This window comes from Orbicella faveolata, unplaced genomic scaffold (assembly GCF_042242905.1).
Source record: "Orbicella faveolata isolate gen_17 unplaced genomic scaffold, um_ofav_v1 contig_12, whole genome shotgun sequence".
NCBI classification, from domain to species: Eukaryota; Metazoa; Cnidaria; class Anthozoa; order Scleractinia; family Merulinidae; genus Orbicella; species Orbicella faveolata.
The window spans coordinates 11,084,567-11,100,813 of NW_028301539.1; the positions used below are offsets into that span (position 1 = coordinate 11,084,567).

Consider the following 16,247-nt stretch of genomic DNA (forward strand, 5'->3'; position numbering starts at 1 on the left):
TTGATCCGCGGCTAAAACTATGGTGACTCTCGCAGTCGGCTGACCGGTTGATTTGCACACGACGTCAACAACGATGTTTTGTTTTCAGATTTACCTTTCATTGTTCGTCAGGTTTTCCCCAATGCCTATCTTTTAATCGTCTAATCTCAACGCAGTTCAAAGTGCTTAGTGTTGAGTTGTGTTTGGATTTGGGAGCAGCTTCTGTTGTGACGTGTTTCGCGTGCTGTGCGTAAGAACTTTTTACATCATCGTTTATTTTGAGTATAACTGCTGCTTGCAGCGTACCGTAAGAAATTCGATTCTTCTCGCTCTGTCTGCTTTGTCGTGTTGCCTTACTTCTCGATTTCCATGGCATCACCGATACTATTAGAGCGTAAGCAGGAAAGATGTAAATTCATTTGCTACGAGCGTAGGACAAAGAGAAACCTGATGACAATCGGTGACAAATCGGCACTGCTGGAGAAGACCCAAGCTCAAGCTGTTAGCGATGGTCATCTTGCGTACATCATCTTACGCCATGGTGAAATAAGAAGACTTCGACAGGGAATTAGTTTGCAGTGCAGGCGTTATTTTGGAACGGGACGCTCGATAAATTCTGATAAACCAGGTTTTCGATGCCGCCATCTTGGATTGTAATTGGATGCTTGACCGGTAATTGAAAAGACAGTTTCGTTCCCCTCCCCATCCCCGCTTGCCCATCACTTCACGCCTACTCCCTCGGCAAATTTTTCCTCGCCCTAATCCTCCACAGTTGCCAAATCCAAGATGGCGGCCTAATACGAAAGTGGAAAAATATAACGTCCGGGCGGAGTATGGGGTTTCGACGCCTGGATGTTGCTTATGCAAGGTAGACGTGTTAATAAACCGCTGTACATGTTTACCTTGCTTGCTTGCGGTTAGCACGGTTAGGTTTGCTTGCGGTTAGTGTCACTCCATTTTGCTTGCGGTTAGCGTCACTCCATTTTGCTTGCGGTTAGTGTCACTCCATTTTGCTTGCGGTTAGTGTCACTCCATTTTGCTTGCGGTTAGCTTTCATTTGTATGTTAGGGTAACTCTATATTAATTTATATTACTATTCATTATATGTAGTTTAAATTTTAGGTTTTCCGGCAGCTAGCAGCACGGTGCTACAGTGGTAAGGAAGGGCTCAGTGGCCCGGGTTCGACTCCCAGTGAGTTCAAAATTATGTAGTTCTTTTTCGTCATAAAATAATTACAAGACTTAAAATGTTAAGTCATATTTAGTTGACATAGTGTTTCTTCGTTTAGGAACCCGAGAGGAAGTCACCCTCAATCTACGCCCGTGAGGAAGAAACACCCTACGAAAATGTGCACTCGCACGCCCAAAATACGCCGGCACTGCAAGCTATATGGCCGGAGTATTTACGAGAGATGTTAGGAGGTACAAATACTAGAAAGCTCCTATTAAAACGTCCTATCTCAATTCCACAGCGTGTTGCTTTTTTGTCTGTTCGCTTTTCCTTCTGATCTGAAGCAATTTTAGCGAGTAATCGCTTCCTAGGTTTCCTGTTCCGAAGAGAAAGTCTTTCTCTGTAGGAAACCTAGAAAGCGAAACCTCGCTAAGTGGGTTTTCATTCAAATTTTCCGACGAACATCCCTGACCTTTTCACATAGGAGTTCTCCCTATGAAATACGTATATTGTTGTATATGCGTTATGAGAAGTAACAACTAGTTAATTAGCTAGCTAGTTAGTTGAGGTTCTCAATGCTGAAAAGGCAGGAAAAGGAAAAGAATAATTCGTGAGCTGTTTACCCACATCGAGGCGAGTAGTCATGCCGCACACAAAAAAAAAAAATCTGTGCATTCATCGAACCTAAAGTAGCCAGCGATAAAATGTTTTGGGGTTAGGTACACTTTAACAAAATAACCAAACTGTTATGCCAGTTATCAAGAGCCTGAAGGCTTTGTCAGTTTTCCAACAGTAGATCATTCCAATTCAAAAAAAAATGACGAAGTCTCCTACACCGTAATATCTTGATTCCTTTGTGCCAGGAAGGAAAGTGAAAATAGCTCCCAGACAAAATCTCCCAGACTGCAGAAATGTAAAACACACGCTACATCCAACAACTGGACGATTGGGTGTGGTCGCAGGGCATTATTTACACCTTCAACGGGAAAAGTCAAACGCATTTCTCTCAGCCAGCGGTGAATCCCTGCACAAAAGCCCATTTTGCGGGGTATGTAACATGTAACATGTAAAATCAAGAACAGATCCAGGTTCGTTGAATGCCCGTCTACAGTAACATGAATACTTTCGTTTGAAGCACCCACCTCATAGTCAATATATTTTTCTCTTCTTCTTTACGATATATCTTTCCCTGTTCATCCTCGGTCAGGAAATACCATAGAAAAGTGAATACGGTGTGAGACATTACCTAATTAACATTATCCAACATGATCCCTCTCATTAACATGAGACATGAACCAATTAACAATTGTTTAATTTTTTTGTAGGTTTTTAAGGTGATTCCTCACATTTGCATTGGGCATCCTTATGTTGAAGACCTAAATGTAATAACTGACCTTAAATGTAATAAACTCCTAAATGTAATAACATTTGGCCTTAAATGTAATAAACTCCAAAGTGTGACAACATTTGGACTTAAATGAAACAACGTTACACAAACGTCATCATTGACGTAACCACCTCGTTGTTTAGTAAAATAATCACGTGACACTACACACAATCCCTGTAAGCGGGAATCCTTATTCCAGCCTTTAAATTCCTTCTCATACAAACAAATTTCGATAGGTTGGTAATAGCGTGACGTTTTTGTTTCTAAATCTACTTGTTAACCAATATGGTTCCGCAGAAAATATTTTCAAGACGCCAGCGATTAATCAGTCCGTTCTTGAATCACAACCTGATCAGTCCAAACAACAATTCCAGACAAAACTATCACAGTGGTACCGGATGCCGTGATGACAACGTCACCAGGACGCGACGCAAGGTGCATTTGAAATAGCTGTTGTCGTTTCATGGTTTAAATGCCTTTTATATCTCGATTTGGCTCTCTTGTGAGACCACACACAGCGAGTCTGGATAGTTCGATCCTTCAATCTGTCTCCTTTTTTATATACGTAACTGTGTCTGGAAAAAAAGGTCTCAGAGTCCGATATTTTGGTCGTTTACAATTTTCCCAGTAGGATGATGTGAATCGGTAGGTTGGAAAACCAGAATTCGGAATTCGGAATTCGGAATTCGGAATCCGGAATTCGGAATTCGGAATTTTATTAAAAAAAAATAAAAAAATAAATTAAAAAAATAAATAAATAAAAAATAAAAAAATAAATAATAATAATAATAGTAATAATAATAATAATAAATAATAATAATAATAATAATAAATAAATGTAAAGAAAAAATAAATTATTAATTTAAAGTGATAATAAAACCTAGAATCTGAACTCTGGACTCTTGCGGCTTGACAATCAGACGGTTGCAGTTGAGTCACGATATGTGGTCACGCAATACCTTACTTTTAAATTATAAAAAAATATACAGAAAACAAGAAAAAACCTTAACAAGAAACACCCTCACATTCCCTGTACTTTGTTCTTTGTTTCTGAGTAAAAGGTGTGTCACACAAGAGATTTGAAGCTTTGTTAAAGAAGTTATGAATTTGGACGAGAAGGCATAGTGATTGGAATTCGGAACATTGGCTTTTTTTAAAAAAGGTTTAATTGTTCTTTCTTTGCATGATAGTACATTGTACATTGAGTTTTCTTGTCTTCAATTATTCCTAGCGGCCTATATTAGTAACGCAATCCTAAATAGTTAAGCTGGCTGTCACGCTATTGAAATATCGTTTCTCCGATTCTCTCCCATAGCTCTTGTGCCATGGCATTAGAAATAATAAGTCCTCCCTCCATCCTGCTTAACAAAGATGTTAAGTGAGATATTGTGAAGTCGTGGTTACGGTTCTTCAGACAGGGCAAGTTTATGTGGTAGTAGTGGTTTTGAACTCTTGACATTCTCCAGCACTTTGATCCATCTTCATAAACAAATGGATACCAGTCACTCTCTTTCCGCCCAATTACGGCAACAGAGTCGATAGTGTTTTCCGGTAAATCCTTACGAAAGAAACCCTCACACCCTTTACAGCGCGCAATGTTTCCTTTGAGTTTTGTTAAAAAGTATGGGTTGTGACTGGGTGGAATGGGAGGTTTTGGTGGTAGTGGAAAACCTGGAGGTACAGCGACATGTGGATTAACGGATGGGGTTTGAATAGGTAGTGAATTTAAATATGGATAAGTGGGTGGCGGATATCTGCAAGATTGAGTAAGCCCAGAATGTTGTACGGGGGGAGCTGTAGGAACCGATAAAGAGGGTCGTATGGGTGGATGTAACGAGGCCGATGATAACGAGACGCTGCACGATGGTCCTTGGTCGGCTGTGATTTGTATTTGAGGAAGATGAGGTGTGCTTGATACAGACAGGGAACTTGGCGGCAAAGAAGAGCTATATATTTGAACGTCAGTTTTTGCTTGCCTTCGACGTCTTGGGGCGCTCGGTTTCCTTCCGGAAGCTTTTACGTTTACATCTAGCGTGGCAACAGCTGTTAAGTTGTTAGGTATCTTTTGTTTCAGATACCACTTGACAAATTCGTTCAAACTGTTTTGTTTTTCGGCGACACTAACAACATGCGCGCAAATCTTTTTAGGTTTGAAGTTTTTGCACGTGCAAGTTATTTTCCCATTGCTGGAAACTTGAACAAAGTTTGGCGCGTCACCAAATTCTGATAACACCGAGAATGCTTTTAAAGAATTATCTCTAGATGGGGCTGGAAGAATGGTATCCTCTCGTGAAAGAAGTCGCCCAGCTTTCTCCCATATGTGAATTGCAATGTGGCGATCAAGTTGATCTTGCACTGAAGACGCGGGCAAGGAAAGATCGTTTTTAGTTGATAAGTGTACTACTGTACTAGATCGTGCAGAAAACATGCGACCCTGGCTCTGATTATCTCTTTTTTTTTTTAATTTATTTATTTTTTTAATTTATTTTTTTATTTTTTTTAATAAAATTCCGAATTCCTGGTTTTCCAACCTACCGATGTGAATCTGCTTTTTCTTTAAAAGTATCAATTGTATTATGCCCCATGGGGTAATATTTCGCAAATGACGAAGCATTTCCAAACTGTAGGTTTGAAAAACTGTTTAACAAAGAATTCCTGCTTTAATGATTGCGTTTGATTAACATAATTGGACACTGCATCCAAACTCGACAAACATTTTGCCTGTCTTGAAATGCAAAATGAAGAGCGCTATCCAAGGACCAAAAGTGCGAGTTAATTAGTTTCCGATATCAGGAGATAAGATGTTATCCCTGTTATCCTTATCACCACTTATCAGTAATCCTTGTTTTACTAAAATGAACAAGTTGGATAATACAGCAAATTGAGTTTGATCAAACACTTACATACTCAACAAATGTTCCACAGTTGCAATTATAATTAACATAAAATAACATTGTGAAAATATTATTAAAGAAAATTACTTTCATAATTTAAAAAAGAACACCAACTCGCCGATCGCAGGCCGCTCGCCGGTTATCTTCAAAGATCACAAATGTACATTGGATGTCCAGACACTTAATTGATATCTGTCTGAAAAAGCGCACGTGCTGAATACCGTCATTTTGCTTCAATTAGCTAAGAGTAATGAGTCTTTCTATTTGATTCAACATGGGTTATACCGCTTTCGCTATAGCAGTTGCATTGGCATTATTTTTGCATAGTTCCGTGGCCTTAGATGATCGTGTAAATTCACAAGGAAACAGGAAGCCTTCTGTGTTACCAGACGACATTTATGAACCCGAAAACACATGTTACTCGTTGCGATAAAAGAACCCTTTTAATGAGATGACAGATGGTGCAACAGATCACGTGGTTTATGCAATAACAGTGAGTTGATTAATGACGCCTTTGATGACGTCAATGATGACGTGATTATAAACCATCTCATTTAAGTCCAAATGTTGTCACACTTAGGTGTTATTACATTTAAGGCCAAATGTTATTACATTTAGGAGTTTATTACATTTAAGGCCAAATGTTATTACATTTAGGAGTTTATTACATTTAAGGTCAGTTATTACATTTAGGTCTTCAACACCTTAATGCGCATAATTCATGACGTCATTAGCGAGCGCTCGTGCACGTGCACATTGAAAACATGGCGGATTTGCCTTGACATTGAGTTCTGTCAGATGAAAAATAGCTATAGCTCACTAACGAGCTCGGGCACCCCAAATTTTTTTCCTTCATTTTAATCAACTAATCATTAGCTTTACAAGTTGCGTGAGAAAAGACTGATATGATTTCTATCGTTGAAAATGGAATAAATAAGGAAAATAGCAGCTGCACTGTAGTCTTTTCTATTTTGCAGTTTGATAGCCGTAGCATGTAGTTTGGTTCCAATATTTTAACAAGGATTCAGCTGTCTGTCAAAATCAAACTTAAAAAGTTTATTTGTGTTTTCTTTAGTCTGGGCTCACAAAGAGTTTACAATAACGTGGAATGCGTTCTTGTAATAAGCATTAAATAACGCTAAAATGGGACATTTTCAATGCCTCACTGCTCCTTAACGAGCATGGGCACCTCCCCTTTTTATTTTATAATTAAAGTTCTCATATGATAGATATTCAGTGGACAAAGTTTGAACAAAAATCTAGTTACAGTTTTATTTTAGGGGGAATTACCTTAATTACCTCGATCGGTCTTCATCAGAGTCTGCCGGCGTGACCGTTTGCTACAAACGTCTTGGAGAATTTACTATGAAAGAGCTTTTTACTTGTGTTTGAGATTTCAATGGGAAGAAATTGGTACATTACGTCGAAATTTTACAGTATAAGGTTGTCGCATCCAAAGGGTACTGTCGTGAAATGTAATAACGTCGTGTATTGTGATTACACTTATCTATACCATGCCATAGAAAATACAGCCAATCAGAATGCAGGGAAGCTGTTGTATATTTCAGTATTACACACAACCTTCCCGTCATGCGCCGCGCATACGCCACAGTGATTGTATATTTTCAGGAGCCATAATCAGGGACGGAGACCGTAAGTCTTGGGATCCGCGCGCACCTATGATATGGGACAATTTTTCTATTTTTAGAACAAATTGCGCCATCCTGACGTCATATATCCGCGCGGATCCACGCACGTGTCGGGAGTTCGCGCGTGGATGTTGTCACGTTGCGTGATCAAATGGTGAGAGTTGCGAGATTCTCTTGCAGATTTTTCACAGCGATGACAGGGAATAAGGCAAGGAATTAGATCCAGGGCTCTTATATTTAGTTTTATGCTCTGAGCTGATGGAAAAGGTGAGTTTTTCAGGGTCGAAAACAAGACTTGAATTTCGCGCTGTGAATGAATAATAACATGTGCCCACGCTAGTTGAACGCGTAAGCTTTTGCGTTTGTTCTGTAAAGAAAAGTTATGAAAGAAAACTCTTTACCCTGGTATCGAGTTAGTTTGAGAGTTTCCCAAACAATGCTTAATCATAAGCAAACCCTGTTTTTGACAGTTTCTTATTGCTTCTGTTTGTTTGGCGAGTTTGCAAAAGTTTTTTAAAGGAAAGTCTGACGCGTACATAAGTAGCTCATTTGCATAGTGCAGCGCGTGCACCTTCAATTTCAATTGTCAACAAATCTTGACAAAGATTTCTTTCGTTGTCTTTTGCGCTGAGATGCTGCAACAATTTTCACCAACGCCAAAAGGCTACTAACATCATGTGTATTTCTTTAACATAGTGAAATTTTACACTGCGAAAATAAAATAGACAAGGAGTTTTGCTAACTCAACCAACGAAATCGAAATCGTTTTTCGAGTTGATTAAAGACGGAAAGCGTCATCGTAACTTTGTTGATTATTTCTGCTGTATTCACATATTTTCAGCTAAGCTTTTAATATGTTATCAAACATTTATCAACCTTAAATATATTTAAGAACTAGAGATGTTATATGAGTTCGATGTACGTTTTCACACGAAAGTGGGGAAGTCCAATTTGTCATGTTTTACTGACTGTACAAAACACGCATTGGCGGGCGCTCTTATTCATCGACAACAGACAATTTATTGAATTTTTACACGAACAAAATTGAGCAGCATCTACAGACATAAACTTTATTGTCACTTATTGGGTCTTGATAAAGCATCAAGCATTGCTTCAGTACAAACGAAACGAAACTCAAACTTGCAATTACTTTGTTTTACTTTTCGGTCGAGATAGACTCTGGTGAAATCCTCGCAAACGTGTGGCAAGAGGAGGGAAACTTTGAAGTCCTGAAACGGTGCTGTATCCAAATATATCCAACTGGTTTTTCGCTGTGTCATGGAAAAGCTGTTAATCTTCAACATATGTGAAACGTAGAGTGGAGCAATGTGGAGCTCTAGTAAAAGAAGCAGCGGAACACAACTTGGTCAGCGATATAAAGCGGGACATAACTAAATTCGGTACTGTCGTGCTTCACTCAAACTGGAGCAGCTTACGACGAAAATACTGAAGCAAAATTCCAACAGACATGAACGTATTGATTTGTGGGCCAAAAGCATCAAACATTTCGGGAATTTCGGACGCCATTTCCCCGCGCTATATCCGCAAAAATCCACGCAGCACGTACGCGCGCGTGCCGCACATGATGGCGCAATTTGTTCTAAAAATAGAAAAATTGTCCCGTATCATAGGGACAGCCCCAATACTAGAAATAGCGCGCGCTTACGGTCTCCGTCCCTGATTATGGCTCCTGATATTTTCTATGGCATGGTATATTATTGTTATGCAGAGCTCTCGAGTGGTATACCATGGAATATCCTACTTGTCAGTTGTATTTTTTTAGTATACACACTCGCCTAAAGACTCGTTTGTATACCGAGAAAATACAAATGTTCATGACTCGTGGGACGTTCATGACTTTGTTGAGCGGGCGAGACGTGGTGCTGTCCTTGTGATATAGTGACTCTACGCTGAACGCATGTTTTGCATTTTTCAATTTCTAAGATGATAAAAAATAAAAATCACTAATACTGGCTGGGGAAATAAGGAACGAAAAAACTGAGAAGAATGAAAATGAGAATTATTACTTGCTTTGGTGATCGGAAAGAAGCGGTACTTTCTTTACAATTGTCTCGGTGTCTCGGACGAGGATAACTCGGTCTCTCGGACCGATAACTTCATGAAAGTTTTCAACAGTGTTACGTCTCCTCGTGTACTCTCTTACCGTTACGTTTTGCACTATTTCTTAACAATGCCAGTGGGCTCTTGCTTAACTTAACTTAAGCTACGGATTAAAACCTGAAGTCAGTGGCATCAAAATTGTCACTGTTTACGGACGATCCATTTTCCAAGTTGAGTCGCTCATAGACACTTTGATTAATAAGTGGTTGTCCCCGCTTTGAAGCTTCTTTAAAAACCTGTATGAGCGAGTTATGATTGGTTTTGGTTTTACTTCTGATCGGGATGACAAAGGGGCGAGATTTTTTTAAGCCAATTGCTTAGCGTAAATGTAAAGTAAATGTGAATTACTTTCGATACTCTATTGAAAACTACTACATTATAATTACAAGTTCCTTACATTGAGGTCAATTTTCTAAAAAACATTCAGCATAAGCTCATCCTTCAACACTAGAACGATGCTTCTACTGCCATGGCATAGATTGTAATACAAGTGGAGTGGTATTGATTGAATCTCCTCCCCCTTAAACTTTCATCTCAGAGGGGTTTTTTGGTATTAAGCGGATAACCATGAGCTAGCTGTTGTTGTGACTGCAGATAAATTTACCAACGCAATAAAAAATGAGGGGACAGAGAGAGAGGCTTCTAGTCCGGGTTTTGGGATATGTCAATTCCACTTAAGTTATTTGTTGATGGGTTGTCGACGGAAGTCTGTTTTCCGAAACGTCCGCATCAAGGTCAATCTCGATCTGATGTTCTTAGTGAAAGCAAAATAATGGCGGACAGTGTGGAGATACAGTTTGTCGATGAAAGCGAGTATCAAAATGAAGGAAAATGATATTTCTGGACGGACCATTCTCAGAGGGAAATAGGCTCCACAATTTCATTGGATTCCAATGACTCGCTGTCGGGCATATCTGATTTTAGCGCAGAAGTTGAGTCCGAAAACAGTACATGTAGCGATTCAGATTATTCGCACGTTGGTGGTGCAAGCTGTGAAAATGACACGGACAGTGAACATGTTCAGGAACTCTCGACATCAGCGGGCAACAGGAGAGGAAAGAAGAGTAGAAATGTTGTTCAGGACGATTTCACGTAATTTAAAGACCACAAAACGGTAAACCTTTTGAGACGATTTATTCTCAAACGAACGACAACAACGTAATACGATACAATCGCTCAAAAAGATACAAAGGTCAGTCGATCACGTGTAACGCAACGTGTCACGTGCGCGTGTTTTGGCGCGAACAAATGTGAATCAGAAGAGAAAAAAAAGATTCCTCTGGTGGCAAACAGGAGATAAATGCTCGTCCTGCCAAAGGTAAAAGCGCCAATTCGAGTAGGGCGGCATCCAAAAATAAAGGCAAAAAGGATAACGTGGCGAATCGTAAACAACAACCTGGGAAGAAAAAACCAAAGGCGCTCACTCAGAAAGACCTGGATGATCTAGGAATTAAGTTGGAAGCCAAACGTCCCATGTGTTGGGACTACTTTCAGAAAAACTAGGAAAGCAGCACGAAACACATGGTCAGCTTGTTCAAGAAATTCTTGATGTTCGTTGCAATGAGCTTCGACCTAGGACACCACGTGTTCTTCCACTACATTCAGCTCGTCAGTTTGAAATTGCGAACTATCTTCAGAAAGACAGAAAGAAAGGCTCACTTTTCAAAGCGCTGGATGACAAGTTTGAACAGCTACCTGGATCGTTCACGCAATAATTCAAAGGTATGCAGTGCAGATTTTCAGCGTTTACAAATGAATATTCATCGAGTGCAATACAATACAAGAGATGAATTTATATAGCGCTCATTTCCAGGGCTCAATAGCGCTTTACAATGTTTGTAATTAAAATTAAAACCATTTCTACTTAAAATTACAATATCATCTTACGAATTAAAAAATAAAAAAGTTCCAATAAAACAAAAATGTAACTAACTGTACCATTAGGGTTTAAAATTATTTAAGATCAAAACTGCTACTACTCTACTACTATCGAGTACGATTCGGGCAGTCACAGGAGTCTTGCATTCTCTAGTTTAGGATTTTCCAAGAACAGAGTCATACAATTTTTTCGGCTGCTTCATATTCAGCAGGACATTACATCGGATGATGATATCGTCCTATTCCGAATGTCTGCCCAGCTCTTTGCCAAATGATTGAGAAAAGATACTTCATCAGAAAAGAAAAGAAAACGTAAAATGCAAAACAACAATTCAAAGCCGAAGTCAGATAGAAAGCGAAATCAATTTTCTCATTAAGCTAGCTGAAAGAAACTGACAAAAGCCGTCTTCCAGAGGCTCTCAAGATTGTTCACGAAGGCCATTTGTTTTCTGTCAAGAAAGAATTTCTTAACTTCATGAGAGAGTTAGATTTGAACTTCAGAGAATCGGCAGGTTTCTTTCACAGGTCACAGGTCACAGGTCACAGGTCACAGGTCACAGGTCACGGGTCACGGGTCACGGGTCACGGGTCACAATCAAAAAGTACTCAGAAAAACTCGCTATGTAAATTTTACCCGAGATTCCCAAGAAGTTTATCGATGTTTCCATGCAACAAACCCTAACTAAAAATGTTTTACAGTATAATTTTAATGACAAAAATTTCTAGGGGTGATATATGTACGAAATGGGTTGAAATGTAGCTTTCAGACATGTAGTTTTACATATATTTTATCGTAATAAGATAATTCATTATGATAGCAAATTGAACTGTTTTATTTCTCTCTTTTTTTGAAATCTTTACAACGAGTATGTACTAAACAGAAACAAGACGGTCCCCTATACCTCTTCTGAAAACAATTTCACGCATAAGTAATTGGCCTTTTCACGCATCACAAAAAATTCGGAAAAAGCTTCACGTTCACAGAAAAAAAGAAGCAATCACTTTTCACGTAAAAATGCACAGGCTAAATCATGTGTCACATAAAAATACAAATTCTATCCACCTTTCGCAAAAGATATACAGAGCCCTACGTTTTGATGCATCAAAATGCCGTGTGTGACACATCGTGACAGACTAGATTCTAGGCCCCCCTGGTTCACTGTCAACATCAGTGTAAGCCTCTTTCGTTTTCATATTATATTGAAAGGCTACAAACAATTTATATTTTCAACAGAAATAACTCTTGGCTTTCTTTGGATCAATTTTTTTTTTATTTCAGTGCTACAGCTGATTTCCCCTATGCGTTTTTTTTTTTTTTTTTTTTCAGAAAAGAGCTGTTATAGTTACACTTGGGACGCACTTGTATGCATCTGTTTTATGACGTTTTGGCATATTTTTTGGTGACCTGTGAAAGAAACCTGTCGTCAGGGAATATGTAAAAGAGCGAAGTTTGAAGAAATACAAGAGCAACTTTTTGGAAGCTGTTCACTTCAATGTTTACAATGATCATCAATTGTTGAAATCCTTCAAATGGTCAGCGGAGAAGTGTAAAGCATCAGTTAAGGATGTAGAGTCTAATGTAATCGACAAGGTTTAGAGTGACATGCCTCATAAACTGTGCAACACCAGAACAAAGGAATTCTTCAGAGGAAAATTTGAAAAGGACTTGGCCACATCAGGTAAAGTTGTGGCAGCTGACCAGTCCCTACGAGATAATCTCAAACATTTAGCATTGCTAAAAAGAGGTAGCCCTGTATGCATTGTAAAGCAGAAGTTTCGGTTAGGTTATACATATATCGTACATGTCTCAGCAGCTTCCTCTTGATGTCAAACCCTGGTAAAATATAGGCCACCTATATATGAAGGGGAAAGCTTAAAAGAGGAATTCTCCTAGATTCCATTTCTATTGCACAAAGGCATTGACAATTTAACTCAATCAGCCCTGTGAATTTATATTATACCTTTACAAACTGTTAATCTCTGAGAAAGTCTTGAATTGCTCAAACCATTGGCAAAGACCCCTTCCAGACCCTCTCTATTTATTACATATTCCTAAGAACTGGAAGCTGGTGATATGTGCATTAACACTTTGGGCTCCTTTGTTCAACATAAAAGTCGTCCTTAATTGTCTCCATACGTTTCTTACACTACAGGTGAATTGCTTCAACTTCAAGGCAAGTTGTCAAATGTTGATTGTTTGGTCAATTTTCGTGGGTTTTTTGTCGATGATTATGTATTGGTTTAGAAAGGGAAAAACTTGATTTTGATTCCTCTTGGGACTATAGGGTTTTAAATTCAAAGACCCAAATGCAATGCTTCAATTTTAGATTACTTTATTGAGTTGTTTTTGAGTTGTTACATTGTAGATGGTCATTATCTACTGATCATGTCTAACATAATTTTTATTTAATAAGTTGAGGAATAATATTATTTTGATTTTGTATTTACACAGTTCCAGACTATAACTAAATGTACATACTTGTTTACCAATGCATACTTTCTCGCTGTTTTAATTTGTGAGAAATAAAGATTATTTGATTGGACTTTAAATATTAGTGGTCCTTCACTTAAGACGCATTACCAGTACACAAGGAATGATAGTGCCATACCATGGAAAAATGTATGACAGTTTTGATTCTTAATAAATAGGTAGTCTGAATTTCTCTTTGTCAACTGGTGTTGTCTTGATTATTACAGACCAGGCCAGTTTACATCAATAGAAATTCTAACAGTAAGAAAATTTTCTGGTACTTAATAACCCATAATGAAAAGTAAACAAGAAAATGGTACAATAAGCCCTGGATATTAATGGGGCTGTGGACCCAATCAATACTGCAACACGGCTTCAGTAACAACAAGAATACTTAACCTCCGTTTCAAATCATAGAAATTGCGCCAACGCTAATCATTAAAAGCTAATCCAAATTGGTAATGACGCGTACAAATGAAAATTGGAAAATTAGTGATTAAATAAAGAAGAATTATGTTAAAAAAAGATAAAACATCCTGCTTAGCTAAAATTTGAATTTGTGGTTGCCATGGCAATGTCGTATATCATGGATACGAAGTTGACACATAAAACCTTCCGCGCAAGATAAACAACTGAGCTCCTGGAAGTTTTAGGATAAATCCCTTCTTCCAGCCCGTGAGCCCATTCATCAAATATTTTTACGTTTATACAAAAGAAAACACATTACCGTTGGTGGGGCTAGTCTGTTCATAAGCCCACTATTTTGTCCTGAGTTCGTCGAGATCGTAAGCAAAAGTATTCAAGGGGGTGACCCTGTGGAAAGCCGCTCTCGCGCGCTCGCTCGCTCGTGCGCTCGAAGAAAAATAACTCGCAGCAAAAAAATAAACGTTTGTGGACAGATTAGGTATAAAGCCGGGCTAAGTTAAGAAATGAATCCTGGTTAACTGATTAATCCGACAAGCATAATGCCTGTCTTATCGTGATCTTAACTGCTTGCCTCACTTGTTTCATTTTCCAGCAATAAAGAAGCGGGTTTAAAGATGAGATTAAAAAAACAAGAATTCCTGATAGCCCCCACATTGTTCGTAAAAGTGGAGAGAGGCCATAAATTGAAAACAGAGCCGTGACTGCAATATGTGGGAGATAACAGGCCACCAACGTTATCAGGACCCACACTGCAGCTGATAATGTTTTTCTGTATCGCTTTATGTTAAGTGGTATTCCTCTTCCATTCGGTTGACCTTGGTGAACCCGTACTTGCACCTTAGTTTTATGATGTCGGAGTGTAAGGAAGATTTTCGCGTAGCAAAACGCCGACACCACAAGGCAAACTGATTGTAAAGTGTACCCACAGATTTTAGCAATACTATAATTCCATAACGGCATCATCAATGTATACGAAATGCTGAGAATCCAAACACAGACGAGTAATACTTGAATTCGCTTCATAGTTACAACGTGTCTGTATCTCAGCCCTAGCGACAGAGCGAGAAGTCTGTCCACACTTATTGCTGTCAACGTTATCAATGACACTAAAGTCAAAATTGTGAAACTGAGAATGCTGATGGCGGCAGAGTACGCACAGAGGTCCACCATCTGGCCAATATCAATACTCCACATAGTGAAATGTACAGCAGCGGCTGGCCCCACAATCAGACCAACCAGAAGATCAGTGACAGCGAGGCAGCTGTATAGAAGCTTTGATGGCGAATTGAGAGACGATTCTTTGCGCAGCGCAGCTAGGATCACTGCATTCCCTAGAACTGTAGCAATAGAGAGGAAAACGTTTATCGTAGAAAAGAAAAACGTATACCCTCTCGATAAATAACCCGAGCAAAGCAGAGCTTGCATTCTGCCAGCATCCATAGCTATATAGCTTTGCCTATAGTTTCCCTTAGTCAATTGACAACGAGGCAATGATAGCAATGTAGAGTCGCCTATGTCTTTCGTGAACAAGCTTGTTAGGTTACCTTAGCAAGGTACCTCTGTAGAGACGTTGAGGATAACGCATTGAAAAAGCAAGCAGCGATGTTACTAATGGTTCACACTAGTCAGAGAGATCCGAAATCACTCTTGGAAACGCTTGGCTCTTTGAAGTCTGAAAAAAAAGGTTTGATCAGTTAAGTTGAAGCCAATAACGATTGCTTCGTTGAGGTTAATGTTAGAAAATACTAGCTACACCGCATTAATAATGGTGTAGATCAAAATTAGATATATTCACCTTCTAAACACTGATATCATTTAGTCCTGCGCTTATCGAATTTTTGATGTCTTTTTCTGTGTAGGTAAAATGGATAGAATTGAACGTGACGAAAAGCTGTTAATTGTGGTGCCAGATGTCTTCACTTTTTTATTAAATAAAGAAAAGTAAAGTTGAACATGAAAATTTGTGTCACTTATAAGAGGTACAGTTAATGACTTTGCACTATTCATCGCCCTGTGAATTAAAACATGCCATTCATCTCGTCTATTAAAGTGGAGGCGTTTAAACAAAAGTGAAAATTCGTCATTATTCCATCGCGATAATTTACGGAAAGGAAAGTCTGAAAGGGTAAATACATACACTGCGAACGTTTATTAGCTAGTTTTTTGTAGAAAATTACTTAATCTTTGAAATGGCGTTCATTGAAACAAAAATGAACGTGAAGTTGAGTAACAGTAAAAAAATCTTGGATAACTATTTTTTAGCCTCGGAGTA

The 16,247-nt window shown here is 38.7% G+C and overlaps 1 protein-coding gene and 1 long non-coding RNA gene across 2 annotated transcripts; one reads left to right on the forward strand and one right to left on the reverse strand.

Annotated features, from left to right (window-relative positions):
* Positions 1–662: 662 nt before the first annotated feature.
* On the forward strand, positions 663–1,443 carry LOC149116612 (uncharacterized). The gene is made up of 2 exons (XR_016205407.1): positions 663–946; positions 1,269–1,443. It is a non-coding gene; the product is annotated as an uncharacterized LOC149116612 (long non-coding RNA).
* An 11,952-nt stretch (positions 1,444–13,395) lies between these two features.
* LOC110063034 (adenosine receptor A3-like) lies at positions 13,396–15,877 on the reverse strand. The gene is made up of 2 exons (XM_020769988.2): positions 15,771–15,877; positions 13,396–15,647 (listed from the first exon to the last, which is right to left on the reverse strand). The coding sequence occupies exon 2, from the start codon at positions 15,413–15,415 to the stop codon at positions 14,498–14,500; it is 918 nt and encodes a 305-aa protein (XP_020625647.1). The 5' UTR covers positions 15,416–15,647; positions 15,771–15,877; the 3' UTR covers positions 13,396–14,497.
* Positions 15,878–16,247: the final 370 nt, after the last annotated feature.

Excerpts from the sequence above, each read along its gene's own strand:
- LOC110063034 (XM_020769988.2), bottom strand. The coding sequence starts at position 15,415 with ATGGATGCTGGCAGAATGCAAGCTCTGCTTTGCTCGGGTTATTTATCG.